Source organism: Chelonoidis abingdonii, chromosome 11 (assembly GCF_003597395.2).
Source record: "Chelonoidis abingdonii isolate Lonesome George chromosome 11, CheloAbing_2.0, whole genome shotgun sequence".
In the NCBI taxonomy this organism is placed as follows: Eukaryota; Metazoa; Chordata; order Testudines; family Testudinidae; genus Chelonoidis; species Chelonoidis abingdonii.
This window is the reverse complement of record NC_133779.1, coordinates 8,150,465-8,176,573: the sequence shown is the minus strand read 5'-3', so window position 1 is coordinate 8,176,573 and position 26,109 is coordinate 8,150,465. Positions and strand designations below refer to the sequence as shown.

General features: G+C 49.3%; 1 protein-coding gene across 1 annotated transcript in view; it reads left to right on the top strand.

Moving 5' to 3' along the window:
• The window catches only part of LOC116835240 (scavenger receptor cysteine-rich domain-containing protein DMBT1-like), a 633,172-nt gene that overhangs the window by 10,507 nt on the left and 596,556 nt on the right, over positions 1–26,109 (top strand). Inside the window, 4 exon segments of the mRNA XM_075071250.1 lie at positions 148–451; positions 2,181–2,504; positions 3,396–3,710; positions 4,517–4,855. Coding sequence (XP_074927351.1) covers positions 148–451; positions 2,181–2,504; positions 3,396–3,710; positions 4,517–4,855 — 1,282 coding nt within the window.

Sequence of the window (26,109 nt, the reverse complement as noted above, 5' to 3'; positions counted from 1 at the left end):
CTGCCGGTGACTTGTCCATGACTTTTACTAAAAATACCCATGACTAAAACATAGCCAGAATTAGTAGTGGTCAGATTTAGAAGAATCTTACTGAATGTTTCTTTCCTTGGGGCGTTTGCAGGTCCAGTCATTCCTGACAGGGCTCAGCTCCGATTGGTGAATGGCCCCAATCACTGCGCTGGGAGAGTCGAGGTACTTCACAACCAGCAGTGGGGAACTGTGTGTGATGACAGCTGGGACTTGCAGGATGCTGGAGTTGTGTGCAGGCAGCTGGGCTGTGGGACAGTATTATCAGCCCCAGGTGGAGCTCTATTTGGACAAGGATCTGATCCCATCTGGCTGGATGAGGTCAGCTGCACAGGGACAGAAGTTACCCTCTTCAGATGCAGGGCTCAGCCCTGGGGAGACAGTAACTGTCACCATGGAGAAGATGCTGGTGTCGTGTGCTCAGGTAACCCTCCCTCCATATCACCTTCTACATAGCAATATGTGCACTGTGCTGCAGGGAGAGATGGTGCAGTCTTGTCACAGCTCAGGGCAGTTACACCTGTATTCCTTCTCCTTAGTCTAGCAACAGCACCCACTCTCAGACTTCTGGCTTTGTAGCCATCATGGCTCTTGGCCAGAGAGCCACATCTCTCTCCCTTGGGTATTTCCAGACTGCAGAGCTCCTGTTTATATCATGATTTTCCCCAGCAAGACAGCCTTAAGGAGGTCATAGAATATTAGGGTTGGAAGGGACCTCAGGAGGTCATCTAGTCCAACCCCCTGCTCAAAGCAGGACCTATCCCTAACTAAATCCCAAAATCCCTAAATGGCCCCCTCAAGGACTGAACTCACAACCCTGGGTTTAGCAGGCTAATGTTCAAACCACTGAGCTATCCCTCCCCCCAAAGGCCTGCTTGCCTTCTCTTCAGAGACTAATGACAGCATTATTGCCCACAGTTAAGTTACCCCACAGCTCTTTAGAAGCAAACACATTTATTCTTAAATAAAATAATTAGAGAGAAAACATATTAAAACCAATAAAGGAGCCTATGCTCATGCTAATAAATTAACCAGAGATCACCCCAGCTGCAATATGGGTTCGGGCAGGAGCTGTCCTTCACCCCTTACCCAGGGGTTTTCCTGTGGCTCCAAGTTCATCACGCCATTTGCTCCGAATAAGAACTCAGTCCTATGGGGGATCAGCAAGCCACCTTCTTCTGACTCTTCCCTAGGGATTGGGGTACTCCATGCATTGGAGGTCCTGTCCATTTGCTGGGCTGGGAAAAAGGCCCTGAGTCAGTTTCCACACAGGTTATTTACCCAAAGTCTTTTCTTCTCTGCTGGTGTCTAGAGAATCCAGTCTCACTCTTTGAGGACATGCTGAATAGGTGCTCAGCCAGCCAATTGGTCCCCTCCCCAAGGTCAAGTTCCAAATGGCCGAGAACCAGAGGGATCACACTAGCTTACCCCTCCTCCTAGAGGAGCTAAAAAAAAAAATCTCAGTCACACGGAAACAATTGTCTTTTTAACTCAACAGACCCCAGAGTTATTGAGCTTAATGCAATAAAGCATATACAGTTGCAAGGAGACTCGTTGGGTGGGGGCTTTCTCCCCTCTCAGACTGGCTCCAGTGACCAGTTGCATTGCTGGTGGGTGACGTACATTAAGGGAGGCGTGTGGGTGGCTCTGTAGTGGGAGAGCTGCCGGCTGACTCATTGCTGGCCCCAGTGCCCAAGCCTGTTACAAAGTGACATTGCAGGCTGAAGGGATGCATGTGAGTCAGCAGGGGGCACTCTTCCCTCTTTCTCCTTTCAAATCTCAATGCAGAGGCATCGCCTGGGGGTTCTGTGCTGCACATAGTGCAGTGATGGTTCAGTAATGGTGCTCTTCCCTCAGAGCCAGTAATGACCCCACGGTGACAGCAAGCAATTAGGAGAGTGGTTCTGCAGAGCCTGGCCTGGTCTGAACATCGAGCTGTCACCTCTAAATCTTTGAAGTCCACATACCAGACTGTCACTGGTATCCTGTACTGCTGGGCAGAACATCCACGCCTGTGTAATCTTTGTCCATCTCACATCCTATGTGGAGCTAACTTCATCAGTAGGTGTGGCTATATTTCCCAGTATCACTAGTGATCTGCTGCACAGGAATCTCCCTGAGTGTTTCTTTCGTGGGGGTGTTTGTAGATTCAGCCCTTCCAGAGGTGGCTCTGATCCAGCTGGTGAACGGTTTGAGTCGCTGTGATGGGAGAGTCGAGGTGCTCCACAACCAGCAGTGGGGAACCGTGTGTGATGACAGCTGGGACTTACAGGATGCCAGAGTCGTGTGCAGGCAGCTGGGCTGTGGGACGGCTTTATCAGCCCCCGTCGAGGCTCGCTTTGGGGAAGGATCTGGCCCTATCTGGCTGGCAAGTGTTCATTGCACAGGAACAGAAACTGCCCTCTCCGATTGCAGGGCTCAGCCTTGGGGAGATCATAAGTGTAGCCACAAAGAAGATGCCAGTGTTGTGTGCTCAGGTAACCCTTATTTATATCACATCCTACTTGGCTGAACGCAGCGCTGTGCTGCATGGAGGGATGTTGGTGTTTCTCTACGCTTGCATGGACAGTGGCTGAAGCTTCAGCTTGGGGAGGCCAGCCCCCTGCACCTCCTGTTCTGACCAAGGCCACACCCCTGCTCACTGCTCTCAGCCCCCTGAGAGCTCAGTCAGGGCTACAGAATGCTGACCCCAGTGCCCAAGGGAGTTGCTAGCAGGCCAGTAGAGAAATGTGTCAGTCTGTAGGAAGGGGTATCTTCCATTTGTCTCCAACCAAAGATCAAGACTCCATGGCTGTGCTTGGAGAATCTCTTGCAGCCATTGATCCCCAGTGCCTCGGCATAGCACTAGGGGCACAGCACTGCCGAGAGTGACAGTGCTGTCAAATCGGGGTGCTTCGCACACTGATATTGCTGCTGTGTGGTGCTCCAGGGTGCTGTGTGCATGGGGCAGGGTGTGTGGAGAGCAAAAAGTGTTTTCCCATCTACATCAGTGGTGATTCCCCTGCATCACTACAGCACAATGGGGCACTGTATGGTCACAGATCCTGCTGGTGGGATTTGGTGTGAGACAGAGTCTGCCCTCCTTACAGGGACTAGAAACCCAGGGCCCCTTTGTTAAGGGTCAGACTCTTAACCCATCATTCAAGGTGATTTTAGACTCAGGTTACCAGTCCTTAAACCTCTAACACTGCAACCAGGGAGAAGATGCCATGTCGGGCTCTCAGGTAACCTTTATCCATCTCATTTTGTACATGGCACTTGATCCATCAGTGGGAGGCACTACATTCCCCAGGGTCCATAGTGACCAGGTGCACTCAAATCTCCCTGCACATTTGACCAGTGGGTAACTGTATCTTTTCCCATTACAGAAGCACCTCGTCTCCGGCTGGTGAACGGCCCCAATCGCTGCACTGGGAGAGTCGAGGTGCTTCATTACCATCAGTGGGGAACTGTGTGTGATAGTGGCTGGGACTTACAGGATGCTGGAGTCGTGTGCAGGCAGCTGGGCTGTGGGACGGTGTTATCAGCCCTAGAGGGGGCTCACTTTGGGAGAGGATCTGGCCCCATCTGGCTGGATGAGGTTACCTGCACAGGGATGGAAGCTGTTCTCACGGAATGCAGGGCTCGGCCTTGGGCTGACAATAAGTGTACTCATGGAAAAGATGCTGGTGTTGTGTGCTCAGGTAACCCTCACCCATATCACCACTTACCAGCCATTAGTGGGTTCTGTGCTGCAGGGAGGATGTGGTTGTCCCTGCAGGAGGCTCTATCCCCTCCAAGTCCATGCTCACCCCAATGGCCAGAACTCTTACAAGCAGCCATGTTCTGGCAGGAGGGATGCAGGTGAGTCAGAAGGGGGCTTTCTTCCCTAGTTGCTCTGTTCAAGTCTCAGTGCACCAGATACTGCAGTGAGCAGCTCAGCAGGAGAGGCTCTCACCTTTGAAGCACTAATGACCCTGCGATGCCAAAGAGGGATTGAGGAAGTGGTGCTGCAGGGAGCGGGGTGGGTGAGTGAGTAAACTGTGCTCTTCCCTCTCAGGGTATCCCCAGTGGCAGAGGGCAATGTGTGTTTGGAGCACAGGGCCATAGAGTGCAGCTGTGACAGGTATTTTTCCATCTGATTCATCCCAGATCCTCCTGCCCCACAGCAGCAGAATGGGGCTCTGTGTGGCCACAGATCCCACTAGATGGATTTGGCCCTAGGGGTACTCACGGGCAATAGACATGTAGAGACATTTTCTCAAGAGCTGGGCTCTTAAAACCATTTTTTCCAGACTACTTTACACTCAGGGAATTAGCCTTTGAACCTCTAACACTCTAACCATGGGGAAGATGCTAGCATGGGATGCGCAGGTAATCTTTATCCATCTCACATCTAACATGGTGCTAGATCCATCAGTGGGAGATGCTCATTCCCCAGCATCACTAGTGATCAGATGCACAGAAACTTCCCTGAGTGTTTATTCCCTTGGCGTGTTTGCAGATTCAGCCTTTCCCAGTAAGGCTCTGATCCGACTGGTGAACGGCCCGAATCGCTGCGCTGGGAGAGTCGAGGTGCTTCACAATCAGCAGTGGGGAACCGTGTGTGATCACAACTGGGACTTACAGGATGCCAGAGTCGTGTGCAGGCAGCTGGGCTGTGGGACAGTGTTATCAGTCCCAGGAGGGGCTCAGTTTGGGAAAGGATCTGACTGTATCTGGCTGGATGACGTCAACTGCACAGGGACAGAAGCTGCGCTCACTGAATGCAGGGCTCAGCCTTGGGGAGACAATAACTATAACCATGGAGAAGATGCCGGTGCTGTGTGCTCAGGTAACCCTCCTCCATGTCACCTCCTCCATAGCACTACGTGAGCTGATTTGCAGGAAAGGGCGTTGACCATTCTGCAGGGAGCTCTGTTCCCCTGCAGCCAGTGCTGTGGGCCTGTGGGCCTGTGCTTCACGGAGCGCTGTCTCCTTGGCATCAGGGCTGGCCCCAAAGCCCCAGTTTGGTGCTGTGGGCCTGTGCTGCGGGTAGCAGGGTTGGTGTTGTTATCTCGCAGTCACTGCTGACCCCAGTCAATTTACAGGACCAGTGGGAGACAGGAGTCACTCAGGCCCCCACAGCAGGGGACAGAGCTGGGGTGGAACCCAGCCCCCCAAGTCCCAACCCACTGCCCACCTGCTGCACTGCTCTCTGGGAGAACAGCCTGCTGCTCTCACGCAGGTCGCACTCCCTCCACTGGCTGCAGCGGGGTCCCTGCTCCATTGCTGGCAGTGCTGCCCAGCTGTGTTTGAGCCCATGGTCCCACAGTGTGGATGGCCCAGCCCTAAGGCCCTGCCTGAAGGAAAGGGCCCAATAACATAGTGCCCTTTTATCCTCAGGGAAGGGCAATCTAGGGGGCACCGGACTCTGGTGTGTTTGGGGGGAGGGATTGCTCAGTGGTTTGAGCATTGGCCTGCTAAACTCAGGGTTGTGAGTTCAGTCCTTGAGGGGGCCATTTAGGGATCTGGGGCAAAAATCTGTCTGGGGACTGGTCCTGCTTTGAGCAGGGGGTTGGACTAGATGACTCCCTGAGGTCCCTTCCAACCCTATGATTCTATGAACTGGTCCCCTCCTTTGCAGGTGACATGAAGCTGGAAGAGCTGCTGACCAAAGGGACCCTGTCCCCTGACACAGGAGCCAGCACCCCCATCAGCAGAAACAGAGCCCCCCTCAGAACTGGACAAGGAGATGTCCCAGCTGGAGGAGCAGACAATGCTCTCTGAGAGCTGCCCCCAGATTGTGCTGCAACAGAAGCAGGGGAGTCTAGACCCAGGTCACAGCATAAGATGGGCCAGCTGGAGCTGCCTGGGGAGATCATTCAGTGAGATACTCCCTTTGCAGTGACTCATAGATTCCAAAGCCAGAAGGGAGCACTCTGATCATCTAGTCTGAGCCCCACCCCACAACCCTGCTGTATAATACAGGCCAAAGAACTGACCTAGAATAAATCCTTCAGCAGATTGTTTAGAAAAATATCCAATCTTGATTTTAAAATTGCCAGAGGGGGTGAGGCTGTGAGCCAGTGATGAACCCACCACTACCCTTGGTAAATTGTTCCAGTGGTTACTTCCCCTCACCATTAAATGTGAGATGAGACATGATATATCGATCCCCAAGCAATCGATTGTAACCCGCCAATACGGTGGGTAGTGTAGACGTAGCCTCAGTGTAGAGAGGAGAAAATACAATTGGTCTTTCAAGGCTTCAAAGGGATCTACATCATCAAGTACAAGTACAAGTCCACTCCACTGAGTTTTGCAACCCACGTCCCTTGTCTAGCGGGTGTTATTTAGTTGATGGTGAGTCCCTCTGTCATAAAACAGTTCCATTGTCCTTGATTCACATAGTCAGGGTAACAACACTTTATTCTTCCTGCCCCAATAAAAGAAACTGGGGATCCCACAGCAGCCAAAGTGACCATTTCAGGGGCTGCTGTGGGCTTATGCTAGGCGGGGGTGGGTGTGCCTGTGCAAACAAGATCAGCCCCTGAAGTTCTTTTGCACAACTCGCCACAATTCACCACCAGATGTCAGGGTAGAGCTCATCCTGACTCTGCTTACACTTGCATACGAGGAGAGAATAAAAACACTGAAACTGTTTATCTGAAAAAAATGATGGCTCAGGGGGGATTTGATAGAGGTCAATAAAACCCTGAATGATGTGAAGAAAGTGAGTAAGGAAGAGTAATTTACCCCTTCACATAACACAAGAAACAGGGGTTACCCAATAGAATTAATAGGCAACACGTTTAAATAAACCTAAGAAAGTACTTCTTCACACAAAATGCACAGTTAACCTGTGGAACTCATTGCCAGGGGATACTCCTTGTTAACTCTCATAATAGAAGAATGAGGGGTCACTAAATGAAATTAATATGCAGCAGGTTTAAAACAGACAAAAGGAAGCGTTTCTTCACACAACGCACAGTGAACCTGGGGATCTCTTTCCCACAAGATATTGTGAAGGTCAGAACTATAACAGGGTTCAAAAAAGAACTAGAGAAGTTCCTGGAGGAGAGGTCCATAAATGGCTAGTAGCTAAGATGGTCAGGGATGCAATGCCAAGCTGTGGGTAGTGTTAACCTCGGAATGCCAGAAGTTTGGACTGGATGACAGAGGATGGATCACCTGATAATTGCCCTATTCTGTTTATTCCATTTGAAGTATCAGGAACCCACCAATATCGGAAGACAGGATCCTGGGCTAGATACACAATTGGTCTAACCCAGTATGGCCTTCTTATGTTCTAAAGGATACTACAGGAAATTGCCATATCTGGACATTGGGAACTACAGATTTACCTTCATTGTGAGCTTATATGGGAAGTAGGTGAATTTCCTAAAATGTTACACTAGCCTGTAACAATGAAAGTTGTAGAAGGGGTAGGGAAAGTAGGCAAAGAATGGATTAGTCCAAACAAAAAGAGCTACTGAGGCCACCAAAGGACTGTGTTAGGGTCACCATGACCCCAACCTGATACTAGTCCTTTCCCAGTGTGACCAACCCCAAACAGCCAGTCCCATCCCTGCAGCTCCGAAACAGCCAATCACACTCTGGCCGCACTCTGCGAGAAAGTGGGGGCAGGATGCATGGCACCAATGGGGGGCAGTAAGCAGAGCCCCTCCCCTGCATGTAGCACAGGAGGAGCTGGGCCAGTGGGTGGTACTGCAATTTGGCGCATGGGCTCCTGCTCCCCATGCCAGCTCCTCTCTTTCAACTCTGCCCTCCCCTGTCAACGCAGGCTCCGGTTCTATCCTAGGTCACTCCATTCCTGTTTCCACCTCCCTTGGTGGAGAGAGTCCAGCTGCCATCACTGCCAGGCATGAAAGGATATCCAGAATGGTGATGGCTCCCAGCTCCAAATACTCAGCCTGTGGGGATGTTGAACTGAAGTGGGGGTTGCAGGGGAACCAGAGCCTGTGTCAATGGGGCAGTGGAGCCTGAGGAGCCCTACGAGGTGATAGCTTTGCTAGCAACCTGCACCCCTCAGTGACATGGCTCAGGGTTCCCAGACAGATTTCCCTGGCTCTACGACCCTCCACCACACACTGTGAGCTCGGAGCAGCGCGGCCCTGGATGGGGTCACATGCCTGGCACAGACCAGGAGGAAAGATGCTTCCTGAGGGGCTAAGCCAGCCAAAGCAGCCTGGCTGATGTCACAGGGAGGGAAGAGAGAGAGTGGAGCAGCTTCCCCAGGGTGGGGTTTGGGACAATCTGATTCAGCACCCAGTGCAGCTGCCCCCGCCTGACCCCTGGGTTATATGCAGGAGCCAGATGATTTGCATGGACCAAGGGTCAGTGTGGATTTCCTCTTCTCTGCCTCATGGGAAGCACCCAATCTCCCATATCTGACCCAGCCAACACTGTGGGTTCCTCAGTCCCATCCCCCAGCCTTGCCCCCTCCCTGCAGTAACCAGAACCAGCTGTTCAGTCCCACCACAGAGGAGCCCCCTCACCCAGCTATAACCATCCTCATCCCCTGGCCCTGACCCCTCAGCTCTGCTGGAGACTATGGCAGATGGGAGCTCAGCACTGGGGGGAGAGAGGGGTGCACTGTTCACCATCTCCATGGGGCATCCCACGGCTCTATCCAAAGTCAGGGTAGGTTCTCACAGGGCCCCAGCCCAGTCCTCGTGCACCCAGCACTGTGCCAGTGACCCTGCTATGCACTGAGCCCTGGTTTCCATCTTCTCGTCCACTGTAATTCCCAGGTCCTTTTTTGCAGAACTGCCACTTAGCCAGTCGCTCCCCAGCCTGTAGCAGTGCATGGGATTCTTCCATCCTAAGTGCAGGACTCTGCATTTGTCCTTGCTGAACCACATTAGATTTCTTTTGGCCCAATCCTCCAGTTTTTCTAGGTCACTCTGGACCCCATGTCTACTCTCCACTGTACCTACCTCTCCCAATGAAATCCAAACCGATTATTAGCTCACACATGATCCTGGCTTCTTGCTCGAATTCCAGTGCTTCAATTTTCAAACCCAATTTCTCCCATTTTTGTAAGGGTGCACACTCCCCAGTCATGGGGCATGTCTACATTGCACACAGAGCGTACTGCGGGGGTGTGAATTGCAGAGCGCACCAAAGAGCTGCACTCGGACTGCCCTGTGTGAACATTGCTAGCGTGAGCTCAAGTTTCCTAATTCAAGTTAACATGCTGTTTGAAAGAGGATTATGGTACTATGGTAAAAAAAAAAAAAAACATGGGTGGGCAGGGAGAATTCAAACACTATAATTGCCCCCACCCCCTCACACACACACACGCACTGGGGACAGTGCAAGGCCTGGCCAGACCTGGGGAGGAGAGGGGTTATGCTCCTGTCCCAGGTATGGTCTGGCTACAGAACTTGCTCGTCCACCCCAGCTGTGTTCATCCTTAGATCCTTTAATGCCCTGCCAGGTATGGCTGAGGTTCGGCTCCCTAAGGGATGTTACACATAGCGCCACCCAGTGGCTGAGCAGAGCACTACAGGTTAACATCCCAGTCCATCTCCCCCATTAAGTTCCATGTTCCTGCTATTTATTCACACTGTCACACTGGCTGTGAAGTTCAGGACGGATCAGTCTGTCCAGTGTCTCTGAACCACCCTGGGGTCAGTGATGAATGGGGTCAGGGACATTAAGTGGGTGGGGACTGCAAGGGGGAGGGGTAAGGGTTGATGGCGGGGCAGGGAGTGGGGCCAGTGAGCATGGTTAGAGTTGGGGAGGGGGGCAGCAAGAGTCCATGGGGGGGCTGGGCCAGGGTCAGTGGGAAGGGCAGGGTGAGAGTTAGTCAAGGCCTGTGAGTGGGGAGAGGCAGGGGGGTGATAGGGCCAGGATCAGTCAGGAGGAGGGGTGAGGAGTGGTGAGTGGGGCGAGGGTCAGTGGGGGGGTGCAGCAGGGTTGGTGAGGGAGGCTGGAGCCAGGGTTGATGAGGGGGGCAGGGTCTGTCAGTGGGGTAAGTATCGGCGAGTAGGGTTAGAGGCGGGGGGGGATAGGGCCAGGCTCAGTCTGGAGGCGGGATGAGGAGTGGTGAGTGGGACGATGTTCAGTGAGGAGGGTGAGGGGTGGGATGAGGGTTTGTGAGGGGATAGGGCCCCACCATGACATGTTGATGGGTCCAGCCTGGCAGGACCCCATGAAGGGGAGCAAACCCAGCAGCAGAGACAGGGGCTACAGGGTGGATCTGTAGGATCATGACCTGGCTGTGAGGGAGCAGGAGACAGGCAGAGACCCAGCAAGCGGGACTGAGTGGGCAGCAAAGAGGGCTGAGCTGTGGTATCCCAGAAACTGCTGCTCCTCCATACAGGAAGCCATGACGACCTTGGCCTGGGGGGTTTCTAGCAGCCCCTGAGCCAGGTTGATGACTGCAGCCAGCTTTGCAGAGACTTCTCTGATCTGGTTCTGAGGCAAGGCCCCTGCGTTAGCCATGCATTGCCTGGACTAAGGAAGCCCCACCTCACAGAAGACCAGGGAGTCCGTGGCTCAGAGGATGATGGGTTTTTCTTTTCTTGATTTTTCTCCTTTTCAATTGACACTTGGCCTTAGGGGCTGAGTGGCCCAATCCCTCCGTGAGTACTCGGCCGGGGCATTCTCCAGTGTGGGAGATGGGTCTTCGTCACTCACAAAAGCTACTGGATAACAAGATCTAGTGACCTTCTGAACTAGGCTCTCCCGGTTTCAGGCTGTTTCTGAGAGAGATCAATCTGTTGTATTTGAGTTGGCGTTTTGTGTGTGTGCTCTTTTTAACAGCTTAGATGTTGATAAACCGACTATGCCAATTAGGGGAATGTTACTTAGTGGGAATCTATCTGTCTAGTAGCCAGGCAGGAGCACTCCAGCTCACAGATGGCTCTGACATGGATAAGAGGAGAAGCTGAGGAGGAGGTACTGTGCTGAGGGGACAAGGCAATGTGGAAGCCCCTTTGCCATAGTCTCCAGTGTTCAGGTTCAGTCCTGAGGTCTCACAACCAGCTGTGAGGTCCCACAAGAGGGAGGATGACTGAGGTTTCATAGGCAAGGTACTGCTGGTGTAGCCTCGCTAGGTAAATTGGGGAAGGAAGTCCCTGGAGTTACTAGTGTCCCTCTCCTTCCCATTGTGGAAGTAGAGCAAGAACTGACAGGAATTTCAATGCATGACAGTCTCTGTCAGCAAGACGCAGGATAGCTGGGACCCACTAAAGCGAGATTTGTAGAAGCGAGAGTGTGTGAGGTGAGTGAGAAAGAACTATGGGAGAAGTTGTTGCGACCTTGTGTCAATAATGAGGAACATAGACTGGCATCTCTATAGAGTGAGAAAAATAAGATATCAAGATGGCCCATGTATAAACAAATGCAGCAGTTGCTTATTATTGTAGGTAACAAAAAGTATAAATGCTTGCTGTAATTGTTTACCTGTAGAGAGACCTGCGTAGGACTGGGGCAACCCTGTGTCCTAGGGCACTCCTTCCCTCTATACAATTGTAAAGAGAAAATAAAGTATCTGACTTTACTGTACCCAACTAAAAAGTGAGAACTATGTTTTTCTCCGACAATATTGGGGGCAGCGCCTACTGAGACACAGGCAGCTGCTACAGATTGTTCCCCTTCGAACCCCATGGCACCACAAGAGAGGTATGAGATTTTGAAATCTCTATTGGGGTATTGGAGGACTGTCCGTGGGGCCATTTGTCTTTGTTGGGCTTACGCCATCTGAACTTACTGACTGTGCAGCAGGATCAGATGCAGAACGGTGCTGGGGAACTGTTTCGCTACCCCCAATAAGGTTAGTTTGAAGTGATACTGGGGACTTAGTTTTGCCACCCCCAACAAGGTAGCTGTATGCAGTGTCGGGGAACTGTTAGTTTGGCCACCCCCAACAAGGTTAATGCATAAGGAAAATGCATTAGGTGCACCAGTGCTGAGGGGTTTTTACCGCCTCAAGAGGGGTTGTTACTGCCTCACATGTATTGAATCCGGACATAAGCTACAGATGCATCGTGGTATTTAGAAATAAAGGCCTTGGTATGTAAGTGTGTGTACACCAGTGTGAATGACTGTTACCGGAAGATGCCCAGAGTACCCTGCGAAGCAAAAGCTCATGACCAGGACTACTCTAATGCAAGCCCGGTAACTAGAGGAACTGTAGAAGATCCGACCCACGGTAGGCTGACTTGGCCTGGCATCGTCGCGAGGAAGCTACCTGGGTCTAGGAGCGTGTGAACCCATCTTCCCTGCCCCCTTCCTTTCTGTGTGAGCTACTGACAGTCTGACCACCTCACTGGACGCAACGAGAGTAAGCGGTGCCATCTCTCTGAGACTAGCCGATGCTTTTTGCTGAAGGGAGGTGTAGGAGGGTCGTGGCCATCCTCATTAGCCTCTTCTGTGTGAGTACCCTGTAGGGAGAGACCCTTAGTTTATGTGCCGCTAGCGCGGACTGGGCATCCCCCCATGTGTGTGATTGGAAAATGGGTGGGGGACAGTCTAAGCATTTCCTCTCACCCCCTAAGGGTACCCCAGCATATTACATGTATGTACATTATGGTCCTAAAACCTGCAGATGTTTAGAAAATTGAAATCTTTACATGCATGAAAATCCATCTAAACAATGCCCACTAGAAGGTACCTTCAATCTAGATAAGATTGTACATGTAAGAGGAGCTTTTAATCACCAAAAAGCCTCTGACACAGTGTGAGCAATTTGTCTATTGAGGAAAGGAACGGGTTAATTTGAAATTCAGCTTGGCCCAGAGACAAAGAGAAAGTTGCTCTGCGTTCAAGGTTAAAAATCGATGCAGACCATGCTAAGTACAAAGAAAAACTGCTTTCAGCCCCAGCTGGCTGTGGAAAAATATAGACAGAGGCAAACCAAAGGCAATACAAGTTACAGTACTGAGATTACATTTGCAAAGGTTAACTGTCCAGTGAGATCCAACAGTGTGCCTTTGAGACCCTGGAGCCAGTGTGGCTTGGTGACACTGAAGAAGCCACAGGCAGCCGGCCTGGACTGGAATCTCTGAAAGAGACACCACAGGAGATTCCAGGGTGTAAGAGAACAGCCCTCCCAAGTGGGGAAGCATGTTGGAAATTCTGGACAAGCTGTATACAGGATGATCTCCCATCCACCTCTCCCCCTTCTCTGAACGTTATACACAGACGTGGCCAGTCTGGACGTACATGTTTGAGTATGAAAGTGGCTTGGGGCATTAATGTTTTTCCTGAGCAATATGGGAGCGTTCCCAACACTCTCTGTTGTTGTTTTATTATTTTATTAATGAAGCTTTAAAATTCAGTCATATGGTGTGTTTTCTTTATCGTCCCCCAATGATCCTGTATTGTCAGCCTGATCACCTGACATGAGGGATATATTGATAATGGAAATTTGTCACATTTTGGTGGGCAATTGAGAAGGGGGGAGCCTTGCAGAATTTGCACCATCTGTTTGTGTTGCCCTTGTTATTTCATGTTTGCTTTGCTTGGTATTGTTGGTGTTATATCTTGAGGATCGCATGATTAAGGTGTGGCCACTCAGCCACAGTAAGTCTAAGAACTGGAGAGGAGTTTAAAATTCCTCTCTCCACCCCAGTTGACCAGGAAGGGTGGCAGGTGGATCTGCCCCTAGTCATAGCAGGACTGGGCAATAGAGAAATAGAGAAGTTGGAGAAAAGGGAAGAGATGTGTACTTGATAACTAGAATTGAGCAATTAAGAGCAGGGCCGTCCTTAGCCATAGGCAAAATAGGCAGCCGCCTAGGGTACCAAAAGGTCTGGGGGCACCAGACGGGAAGTAGCGAGCATGTAAGAGCAAGGCTGCTGGGTCCTAGAGAGAGCTGAATGCAGCACAGTCTGAAGGAGGGGATTGGCTGCTGGGAAGGGCTGGGAGAAGGAACTCACCTGCAGGGGTGGAAGCTTATATGGGCTCCAGCCGGTGCTCAAGCAGCAGGAATATTCAAAGCCGGGGATTGTGCTCCATCAATATTTGGAGCTGGGGTTTCTCCCCTGGCCCCTCCTCGGAGCTGCCCTGCCTGAAAGAAAACAGCCAGTGTCTCTCCCTTTGTTTGTGCTGCTTTTGCCTAAGGCTATAGAGATCAGTGGCAGGTAGGAGCACCCGGGGGAGGGGAAGAGGGAGAGAGGAGGGGAAGGAGGGGCACACATGCTTGGGAGCTCTCTCCCCCGCCCCCCAGCACCGGTGGCAGCAGCAGGGGTGGGGAGGCCACAATGATGGCAACCCCCTGCCCTGGTACCCATCATAGGGGAGGCGAGTGGGCTTTCTGGACCTGAGAGAGTCCCTAGGAGCATGTGCAGTGACCGTGGTTCAGAGTGAGTGTGCCACGGGGGTGGGGGGGAGGGGGAGAGGAGGGGTCCCTCTCCCTGGAGCTTGCTTCTGCCAGTAAGGAGGGGGGAGAGTCCTCTCTGGCCCTAGCCTGGGGCAGCCTGTCTGCATCCAAGTTCCTTATCCCCAGCCCTGCCCACCCCAGAGCCTGCGCCCCCAGTGCCCCAACCCTGAGCACCTGCTGCAGTGTGAACCCTCATCCCCAGCCCCATCCCAGAGCCCTCACTTGAGGGGAAAAACGTGCAACTTAAATTTGGTGGTCAGTTTTGGAGTATCATTGTGTTCAGCACAATACTTGATTATTTTACACCTTTAAAGTATACAGGTGTTACAAAGTGGGAATGTTCTTAATGTTTTCTCTGACTACTGTGTGGTGCCTCAGTTTCCCCTATGCATTTCTCAAGATCTAGATGGTGGGATAGGGTGTGATTGTTGTAGAGCCCTAGAGTGCCAGTGTGATGCCCTCTGCACAGAGAATGGCCGAAACCTGTCTCCGGGCAACTGATGCCTGGGCCACTCTCCTGCAAGGTGCCAACTGAAGGTGTTGGAGAACAAAGAGATCAGGTGGCCTCCTAATGCCTGGAAAAGAGACAAAGGCCAGAGGAGTGGTGTCAGTGCCTGTTTGGACTTCCAGGAAGTGCATGGTGTGGAAGGGGATGCTGGGATGCTTTGGAACTACTCCATACAAGCCAGTCAGGACTCTGGGGGAGCCTCCTCTCTCTGAGCAGACTGTCTCCAGAGCAAGACGCTTACACCTTCCTGGGTCTGACCTCAGAGCATTCAGCATATGCCCTTCCACACTGTGCGCTTTCCCGCAGCGAGTGTGCCCAGGCAGGTCCTGGGCAACCAGAGGTCCCTGCACCGCCAACTCTGCAGTCAGACGTGACTCTCAGCCAGCCAGTAAAACAGGTTTATTAGACGACAGGTTCACAGTCTAAAACAAAGCTTGTAGGTACAGAAAACAGGACCCCTCAGGTCCATCTTGGAGGTGGGGAGCCTAGACCAAGTTTCTGGCCTCTCCCCATTTCCCCAGCCAGCTCCAAACTGACACTCCCTCTCTAGCCTTGTGTCTCTTCTGGATCTCTTCTGATCTCTTTGTCCCCAGCACCTTCAATTGGCACCTTGCAGGGGAAACTGAGCACCCACACAGTATTCAGAGAAAACATTAAGAACATTCCCACTTTTCATAACAAGGTGCAACAAAATATAATACCGTATATTGAAGCAGGCAAGTGCTGCTTCTGACTTTCCACTTTTAATTGACCCCTTGTAATCTTGTGGTGCGACGCATTGTAGCTTCATTTTATATTCGGCTTACAGGGCGACAGCGGGGAGGTGGGGGCGGGCACCACCATTTTGGGCACCAACAAAAATTATACAAACTGCCGCCTATGCTCACCTGTGAGTGTGACTCTTTCCCCCGGCGTGAGGGCTGTCAGGGCTGTGTTGGGTGAGGTGCTGGGGGGAGGTGAGGCTGGCTGCCTACCTGCTGAGGAATGACAGTGAAAGTAACTCACTTCCTCGCAGGCAGCCAGGATTGGAATGGTCACAACATGGCTGGGCTGGGATAGCCAGATAGCATGTGTGAAAAATCAGGACAGGGGTTGGGGTAGGGTGAGCAGATGTCCCACTTTATAGGGACAGTCCCAATTTTTGGGTCTTTTTCTTATATAGGCTTCTACTTGCCCCCCACCTCCCATCCTGATTTTTCAAACTTGCTATCTGGCCACCCTAGGTGGGGTAATTGGTGCCCTATATAAGACAAAGCCCCAAATATCGAGACTGGCCCTATAAAATCAGGACATCTGGATCTGGTCACCTAGCTGGGAGCGCTATCTCTCCCCCAAACTGGCAGTGATCCATCTCATCCAGGGGGAGCTGCATAGGGCAGGATGAGCTGCTGTGGCTCCATGGGTGCCCCGTCCCTGAGATCAGATGCTGTGCTAACTTCACCATGGTCCGGTGGGCTGGCGGTGGTGCCCATTGGCGTGTGATCGGACCTGAGGGTTTGCTGCTGCTGTTGCCACTCTCTGCACCCCAAGATGTGGATTTTGGGTCCTGCAGTTTTCCACCTATCTCCTCCTCTACTGCAGCTGTTGAACCAGCAGGCTGGGGGGTGAGCCAAGCATGAAAGCAGTACTGTGTTGCCATTTTGATTGTCATTGAGACAAATTTGTTTGCCAAAATGCTTGCTAAGAATCCTGAATTCAGTTTCAAATATATATATTTTTTTTAAAAAAAAATCAATATCTTAGCCAAAAACAAAAATTAAGCTGTTGACAATTATTTGTGACAAGTTTGGTATGGGAAGGGAGTTGGGCCAGTTTTCATCAGAGAAACAAAAAATGTTGACTGACTTTCCTATAGCCTGTTACTGCTAAATAGAGCCCTCCAACAACTGTAATATGCTCATCTCCTTACTAGTGTATAGAGCAGGGTGGCAACCTACGGCACACGTGCCAAAGGTGGCACGCAAGCTGATTTTTGATGACACACAGTGGTGGGCTGAATGCTCAGCCCACCGCTGCTCTGGGATTCCGGCTGCTGCCCCATTGCCACTCGGGGTCTCAGCCAGCCCCACTCAGCACCCGCTGCTGGCCTGGAGACCCCCAAGGAACCCCAGGCTGGCAGCAGGCTGAGCAGGCGGACGGCTGAGACCGGGCTGAGCCACTCAACACCGCTGTCGGCTTGGGGTTCCATTCACTCAGCTGGCAACGGGCTGAAGGGACTAAATCAAATGAAATAGGAAAGCAAGAGCAACTAATGACAAAGTGCAAAGAACCTAGAGCAGTGGTCCCCAACCTTGGTGGCGGACGAGCATCCGCCGAAATGCTGCCGAAATTCGGTGGCAAGCAGTGTCATCCAGAGGCATTGGCGCCAAAAAATGCCGCCGAATTTCGGCGCAGACATTTCGGCAGATGCTCGTCCTCTGGCCAGTATGCAAAAAGGTGCACTGAGAAGCCCCCTGTGGGCACCATGGCGCCCGCGGGCACCACATTGTGGATCCCTGACCTAGAGAGCCTCTCTGAAGCATGGTGATCATTTTGATTTAAATGGACTTGAACTGTATGAAGAATTGAGTTGTTGCCACAATGCAAAATCAATGATGGACATTGTACAGTTTATTCATACCATCAAACTTGCAACTCATATTCTACTGACAATTCTGTAACAGTAGCATCAGGAGAACGGAGTTTCTCAAAACTAAAGCTCATTAAAAACTATCTCCATGCTCTACAATGAGTCAGGAACACTTGACTGGTCTTTGCTAATTCTTACAATCGAACAAGCCATCACTTTGTCTTTGTCATATGATGACATTCATTACTGATTTTTGCAGCCAAAAAAGCCAGACAGATTGCTTTTAATTAAAAAACTAATCCTTGTTTCAATACCTCTTCATATACATTTCCAATAAAAATGTTGACGAATTTAAAAAATTATATTATTGCATCATTCTGTCAAATCAGAATTTTTTCTATAATGCTACTTTTTAGTGCTAGTTCATCAGCATTACAGTGTGCTTAATTAAGTTAAACTGGTTTTATAACATGCCTGTGGCAAGTTTTCCAATACTGTAAGCTTATGTTTGTTTTTCTAAGAGCAAGACAGGCACAGGGGCACCAGTTTAATAATCTCGCCTAGGGCACCATAAATCCTAAGGACGGCCCTGATTAAGAGCATAGATCATGAACCAGGCAGCAACTCAAACCTACGCCTAGCGCAAGTTGCAAGCCTTGAGAAAGGACTTCCAGGTAGAAAAGGAAGCACTGGCTAAGCAAGTACCGGTCCTTCAGGAACTTGTCAAAATTTAACCAGTTGTGCTCAGCATATGCTGTAACAGCAGTATGTTTGCCACAAAAGGAAAGTGAATAGTTAAACGCCAATGGGCCATGTGTTTCTGCTCAGGTGGCAAGCCTCACAGGGGAGGACTCGGGTAGTCTTGTGAGTAAGAATGTTTAAGGAGAGAGACCAGGAAGTGTGGGGGCTAGTTGAGAAGCCCACCCTCCTAGCTAAACTGATAATGGAATAAGCTGGTGCCCATGGAAGGGACAGTTCAGCAAGGAAAGCAGGATCGGGCCCAGGCGGGCAGACGACAGATAGAGAGATTGGAAAACAGGTTGGAAAATTTTAAGGGCATAGTGGAAAGAAGGAGTAAGTAAGTATAAGCATGGGGATTTCAGATACCCAGGACAATACTTGAAATGGTGATTTGAGTTGATGAAAGTGGCCATTGAGAGACAAGCAAGTGATTTAAGGAAAGAGTGAGAAGTTAACTCTGTAGTTGCTGGAGGGAACAGCAATTGAACTTTGTAAAAATGCTAAAGAGGAAAGTTCTTGGTGTCGTTGAAATGTTTTGTAAATAAATCCAGGCAAAAAATTATTTGATTGCAATCATTTGGCTAAAGAAATGTATACAGTGCTATGTAATTAAAACCCTATTAGGCTCTAAGGGGCACTATAAGAATCAGATCTTTGTGTGTTTGAAAGCAGGAGTTAGAAGTAAAAGGCAATCAAAATTCTGATAAAGTTAATTATGTCCCTTTTAAAGTAAGAATCCTTAAGCTGTGGATAGCTTTGGATCCAGAAGCAAGCCAGACAGCATCTGTATTAATGCAAATTATCTAACTGATAAGGTAGGAGCCACTGAAACCTGGGCTGCCTATGAAACAAATACAAGAAAATATGAGGTAATTCCTCTGTTTTGCCTGAAATCAACAAGGGTATTTGTATATTTTAAGCAATGATTGACTACCCAGAAAGGGTAGACCTCTGGTTTTTGTCTTTCAGATAATCAGAGAAAACCGATGCCAATTGAACAGCATTCAACGTATCATGCATTTACTGGCACAATAGGAATTATGTTCTGTGTTCTATGTCCTGTCTTGTGGTGTTTGTCTCGTGGCCAGAATTGTTGTATTTAATATTTTTATAGGATAGTCTAGTTTAAAATCAAACAAAAAGGTTAAATTAAAATGCAGATACTTGTTTTATTCAACTTGAAATACAAAGTGTTCTGATAAATCGGGAAAATGTGATATACTAAAGTCTAATACATTTGCTTCAGTAAGAAAAGAAACTTCATTGGCCAGATCTTTTAACTGAAAAAAAATTATTGTTAAAATTTGCATACCAACAGTCTTTGGAAGCAAGGACATGAAAGGTTAACCCACTCCCCATATTGCACATGGGATCCTTCTGGCTACCTCAGATTTCTAGCCTGAGGGCTGGGGAGGGTGGGAAGCTATTGAACACCAGAGGTTATACTGAGTGGACTCCTCAAAAATGGGCGTGCTTGTCCTGGCTGGTTGCTCCAAAGCTCTGTAATAAAGTTAGTTTACTGGAAGGGTATATGTAGCATACATTGAATAATAAGGCTAATGTACTGTATAATGGCAATGTTTGTGTGTTCATGGTTGGGAAAAGGTGTATGAGTGAAGAGTGGAAGTTTCCTTTGTAGGTTAAAAGAAGCCAAGAAGGAGAGAAGGAAAAAGAACAGACCGAATTAACTGGGGAAAAAAATAGCTAGTATGCTCAGTCTAAAGATAAGACACTGGCCCCATTCAAGGACACTGCTCACAGCTAAGACTTGGCTGACAACCAAGAAAAGGGGAGAGCTTGAATGAGCCCAAGCAGCTATGAGATCTGCAAAACACTGCCAGGCACTAATGAAATGTGTTAGGTTTCTTTTCTCACAGGTAAAGAAGCGCTACCCAAAGACCCTAGCAGCCCTGCCACTCCTTGGAACCAGGAGAATGGATCTATGTAAAGATCCATCAGCGAAAGACTGCTTTGGCTGCATGCTGGAAAGGCCCTTTCCAAGTCCTGTTAACCACCAACACTGCCATGAAGTGCCAAGGACCGACTGCCTGGACCCATGATTCTCACCACAAAAAGACCCCTCCATCTCGGGAGGATTCTCCAACTGATGATCAGCATATTTCTCCTTCTAGCTCTGCTTTGCCTTCTGGAAGCAGAGAAAAAGGACAAGGTGAAGTGCTAGTAACCTCTCCCTTGTCTACTGACAAACCTACTGTGCCTTTGGATTTTTCTAGAAGAAGCAAAACCGTTACAGGATGATGTGCTGGTAACCTCTCCCCTGTATGATGCTGAATCACGATTGCTTCAGGAAAGAAGGAACACTCGCTCCACTGAAATTGCCAAAGTCCAGGAATTCCTGACTAGAAAGGACGTTAAGAACTGACCCTGGTGAAGAAACAAAGAATTATACACTGGCAGGAAGAAATTTGTGGGACCCATGCTTGGGAATGTGGTATAGTTGGATTTTGGGGTTTATTCTACAGGCTGCGCCCTGTGGTTTGGATAAATCCCTCAGCATGTATTGTCCTCCCTAACTGGATTGTAAATGACAAGTACCAAGGCACCTTGTTGCCACTGCCCCTGCCATCTCCTCCATTACACTATTACCCCTGTAATACATCCAAATACAGACAATGCCATCTATTTGATAAAACCAATGGCCAAGGCCCACACACTTTTGTGATTTATTTAAAGATTATTTGGAAAAAAAATTAAGTTCAGGATATCCCATATAAGCAAACAATTGAGTGGAGAATAAATGGATCAGTGGAAATAGAAATCTATGATATCACTACAAATGAACCCCAAGAATCTGTAATTGAAATTGATGAGTTCAATAGTGAAGTAGATATGATGGCTGTTCCTGGAATTTGTACTGTGTTACATGAAAGAGGCCCTTATTGTTATTTGGTTACCCAATTAGTGACGAATTAAACAAATACCCAAAGAGTATGTTCTGCCACAGGAAGTTTCACCTGTATATAAATTATTCCAGTGATTAATAATCTAACCTGTACCTTATTGCAATACACCCCCTCTTATGCTATTAACATTATTGCTTCCCGAAAGTATATAAAGGTATAAAACCAACAAATGTGGTATAGTCCTACACCAAAGAGAGATGTATTGGGATATCGATGGACTGTAATTAATACTACGCTAGAGACTGTCAAGTTTACATTGCCCTTATCCAGTTTCCAGATCACCTCTACATACCCAGATTGCTCACAGGGGGCTGCCATTAGATTAGCACAACAGAGGGCCTGGATTATTTCCTCTGGAAGAAGAGGGACTTGACCAGATCCCTATGGGATGGGGCCAATAGTGCAGCAGCCATTTGGAATATTCTTAAAAGCCAAGAGCATGATGAGAAATTGGACCAACTAGAAAAGGCCACTAGCCTTATCTCTGGGGCTCAGCTAGTCCAAGTACAGGTTGGAGTTGGTGAGTTACATGTCATTTCCGCCCTTAGTTCTATGACCCAGAAGTTGCTGACAGAGATGGTATTGAATATCACTGAGGCTGGGAACGCATTGCAGTGGGATCTAGCATGTTCAGAAATTCAGGATTTCCTCAATACCAGCTGATGGCCATTCGGAGTGATCTTGAGCACTAGGCTTGGCCCACTGCCCTTACAGACACATCAGGAGTACCATCTGATCTGTGGCCATGGAGACATACTTGGAGACTTTCTGGGTGGAAATGTGGACACCCACAGTGCTCCTTCCAAGCTTATGGACCAGTTAAGGGGGTGTGGGCTCCCACATACTGAATCCTGCCGGGTCCACGGGGAGGATGCATGTGGGATTGGGTGATTCACCAAGATATCTGGGAAGTGAGACCACCTGATATGCCTAATCGATTTTTAGTTAGTGCCCCTGGGATTATACCCGACATTTGGATCGGGTTAGGGAATCAGTGGACATTTTGGCCATTAGAAACACCACCACCACCACCCAGCTTCAATGTGTACGTAAACTGAAGCCAGGGGAAGTTCTCACAGTTCATGATAACGTTTTGCTGGAAGAGTAGAGGACAAGGAACTACCCTGACAGGACACCTACTTCTTCAAGCTAACGATAGCTGTGTGTATGTTAAAGCCACCACATTGCGAGAAATACATGTTAATCTTACCACTGCTGCAGATCATATTATTTACTGGCCTGCAGATAGAATGTTGCAGGTAGCTCTTGGGTTTCAGGGATCCTTTAATTGGACTAGAGTAGTGCTCGATCAGTTTCATAATCTGCATTCATTGTTACCAGAGGTTCAAAGAATTTCTGAATTACAAGGACAAATTCATATGCCCCTGGCACCATTGTCCCCGCCCCACAGCTGCTCCGCCCCACCCCCAGCTTTCCCTGGTATAGCTCCCAGCAGCTCCCATGCCCATCCCTGAGCAGCCTGTGCCCAGCCACGCAGACAGCATGTGATGCACCCTGCAGAACCATTGTCAGGTGCACAGGGACAGCCGGTTTCTTCCCCACGCAACGACCGTCCCAACATTTAAATGAGCTATGGGGAGAGACTGACTATGGGTGTCTGCCTGTGCCTGATGCGCCAGGCCCTGGTAAAGCCTGGTGTTCTCGTATGTATGTGCCCAGTATACTCCAAGCTCGGGGTGCCGGGCTCTGTCTGTCTGTACCCAATGCCCCCTGAACTGAGAGCATCAGGCCCCATCTGTCTGTCTGTTCCCAATTCCCCCTGAGCTCACTGCCCCAGGTCCTGTCTGACTGTCTGTGCCTGATGCACCCTGAGCTGAGGGCGTCAGGCCCCATCTGTCTGTCTGTTCCCAATGCCCCCTGAGCTCAGGGCACCAGGCCCTGTCTGTCTATGCCCAATGCCCCCTGAGCTCAGGGTGCCAGGCCCTCTCTGTCTGTGCAGCAGCCAGCCCGGGGCCCCAGTAAATGATCATTACAGTTTCCAGTGTGTAGCTAAAGTGCAGAACTGAGTACAGCTGCATGGTGGTGCCTTGCTTAATGAAAAGGAATGGGCCGGGTTACAGATACAGATACAGACACAGAGAGCTTCCCTCTAACCTTTCCAAATTCATGCCCCGCTCTGTCCTGGCCCCTCAGTCCTGCCCCGCCTACTCCTTGTGCTGTATAAACACCTTGTGGTAATATTACACAGCTAGACACAGAAATGGCAGCTGTGTCCAGACACGAGCCCTCTTGCACATTTCACAGTGGATGATGTTGGGAAACAACCACATTATTTCCCCTTCTCTTTGCCTTAGTAGCATATTGGCAGCTGAAAGATGGGTTTTTGCCATTTTCCGAGTTCTTGTAATTCCCACAGCCTTCCACAAGGTGTCACTGGCTCCCTGCTCCTTGAAATGCTCCACTCACCTCCTCTGTAGTAGGGGGACTATATGTCCTGTTTTGGCAGGGACAGGCCCCTTTTTCAGTTCTGTTCAGGCCGTCCCTACTTTTTTCACTAAAACTGGACATTTGCCCTGATTTGTGCAGGAAGCGCTGCCTTCAGAGCTGTCCCCCCGGGCAGCAGTCCCCACTTTCTGATGGGGGTTAGTGGCAGTGCTCTGATTTGTAAACGCTGATTTTTTTCTGGTTAGCTGAGCTGCAGCTGCAGGCTGAAAACAGCGTGATGATCTCTTCCCAGCTCCAATGTTTGCCTCGCTTGAGAGCCTGAGTGTTGAGACAGCGTGAAATAGGAAGGGTTTTTAATTGCACATTTTGTTTTAGCTAAGAGTCCCCCTGAGCCAAACAGGCTGCCTGCTGTAGTTTGTGTGTGGTCATTTTTTGCTGGAAAAATGTCTAGAAAACATCTGTGTAATTGTAATGAAGACCTCCAAAAACAGTTCAAGTTTTTTAAAAAAAGACAGATCAACACTGGACAACAGCAAAGTTGTATGTGAAACATGTGGCGCACATTTCTCCATTGCCAACGGCAGTCGAAACTACATTAGCCAGCACCTTCAAGGCAAGAAACACAGAGATGCCAGTAAAAGTAAACGTTTAACACCAAGTGTTTCAGGATTTTTTCTGAGGCAAGACACAGAATCTGAATAAGTTTTTGCCAGTAAGGGAGTGTTTGCTTACCACTCAGTGCGGCACACACACAGTTTCCGCTTTAGTGACTGTACATCACAATTAATTAGGAAACTAGGCCAGTCTAAGTTTTCATCTGCACGCACAAAATCTGAGGCAATTGCTTGCAACGTCTTAGCCCTTTATCCATTGAAAAAAATGCCGCTTGAGTTGGACAAGTGTTCCTTTATTGCGCTTGCCCACTTTATTGCGCTTGCCTACATGCTTCCCAAGATATACAAACAGGGCAACTCAGGCAAACCCATCACAGCTGGCCAGGGCACTCTTACTGAAGAAATATCGGGATTCATAGAAACCATCCTCAAAGCACTTACCACACAAAATAACTGTGAGAGCCATAGGACAATGGAACAGGCTGCCTAGGAAGGTTGTGAAATCTCCTTCACTGGAGGTTTTCAGACAGAAGCTGGAGCCACCTGGCTGCATGAGCGATGAGTGGAGCCCCCCTTTGGGGATACTAGCCCAGGCTCCACCTCTTCCATCCCATTCCCATGGCTGGAGCCCTGAGACCTTCTCCCTGTCCCCTCCCCCGTGGCGGGCATAGTGCGAGAAACTGCTATCTATAGACATTTGCTACGTCAGCTAGCATTTTTTACAATTTCTTACATATGAGTTATTTCTATGGGTAGCAAATTCCTACAGGTAGCAATTTCTCACACTACACCAGAGCCCCAGACCCATCCCCTGGAGGAGCCCCAAGACACCTCTCTCAGCTGGAGGAGTCCGCTCATGCCTGGAGGACCCCACCAACTGGAGGAGCCTGGGGCTGGCCAAAGCCTCAAGCCCCCCTGTGACATTCTATACCTTGGGGAGCATCCTGGAACCCCCACATTCCCCGTTTTCATATAATTGTGATCTTACATATAAAGCATGTCTTGTAAGGTATCAGGGGAAAAGTTATAACCGGCTGAAAGTCATTTCTCTATCCATATATGTATATCTTTAATGCATATGAAGTTATGAGAATTGTATTGTATGATTGTCACTAAAACATGTTGTAAATTGGGGAATCAGACAGGTATTAGCTCCCCAGAGGCAACAACAAGGAAAGTAACCAGGCGGGTGTCAATCAACCATCAAGAGCCATTGCCCAGCAAGGGAGCTACAATTCAATGATTGACCTGCATAAGGCTACACCAGGGGAATTGCTCAACCTTGCCTGGGAACTCAGCAATGCCCCAGACATGCCTGGACTTGGGTTTCCCAAGCACATGGACTGAGGGTATAAAAAAGATACAGAAGCCATGTTCTGGGCCCTTCTTCTGCCCCTGCCTATGCTGCAAGCACCTAAAACACTGAGAAGAAGACAAGACTCCAACAGAGGAGACTGGTCCAGATTTAAGGACTATATTAATGACCTCTATATTAAGGACTGCAGTATCCAGTGGGGTGAGAAAAATTGCTTAATCTAGATGTTGTCCAGTCCAATAGGGTTGAGAGTTTAGACTATGTGCTTATATTTTATTTCTTTTGGTAACTAACTGACTTTTTGCCTATCACTTAATATCACTTAAAATCCATCTTTTATAGTCAATAAATGTGTTTAATTGTTTATCTTTACCAGTGTGTTTCTATGAAGTGTGGAGTAAATCTGCTCAGGTTTGATAAAGGCTGGTGTATGTCCACTTCCCATTGTTGAAGTGGTGAACCAATTAATAAATTTGCACTGCCCATCTTGAGCAATGCAAGACGGTATATTCCTGAGGTAGAGTGCCAAGAGCTGGGGGGATTTGGCTGGTGCCTTTCTCTGTGTGATTCATGAGTGGCTCTGGGAGCATTCATGCAATCTAGTTGAATGTGGCACTCCACATGCGGTTGTGGTGAGTGATCACAGCACCTGGAGGGGGTTGCTGCTTGTCACTAGCAAAGCATTGTG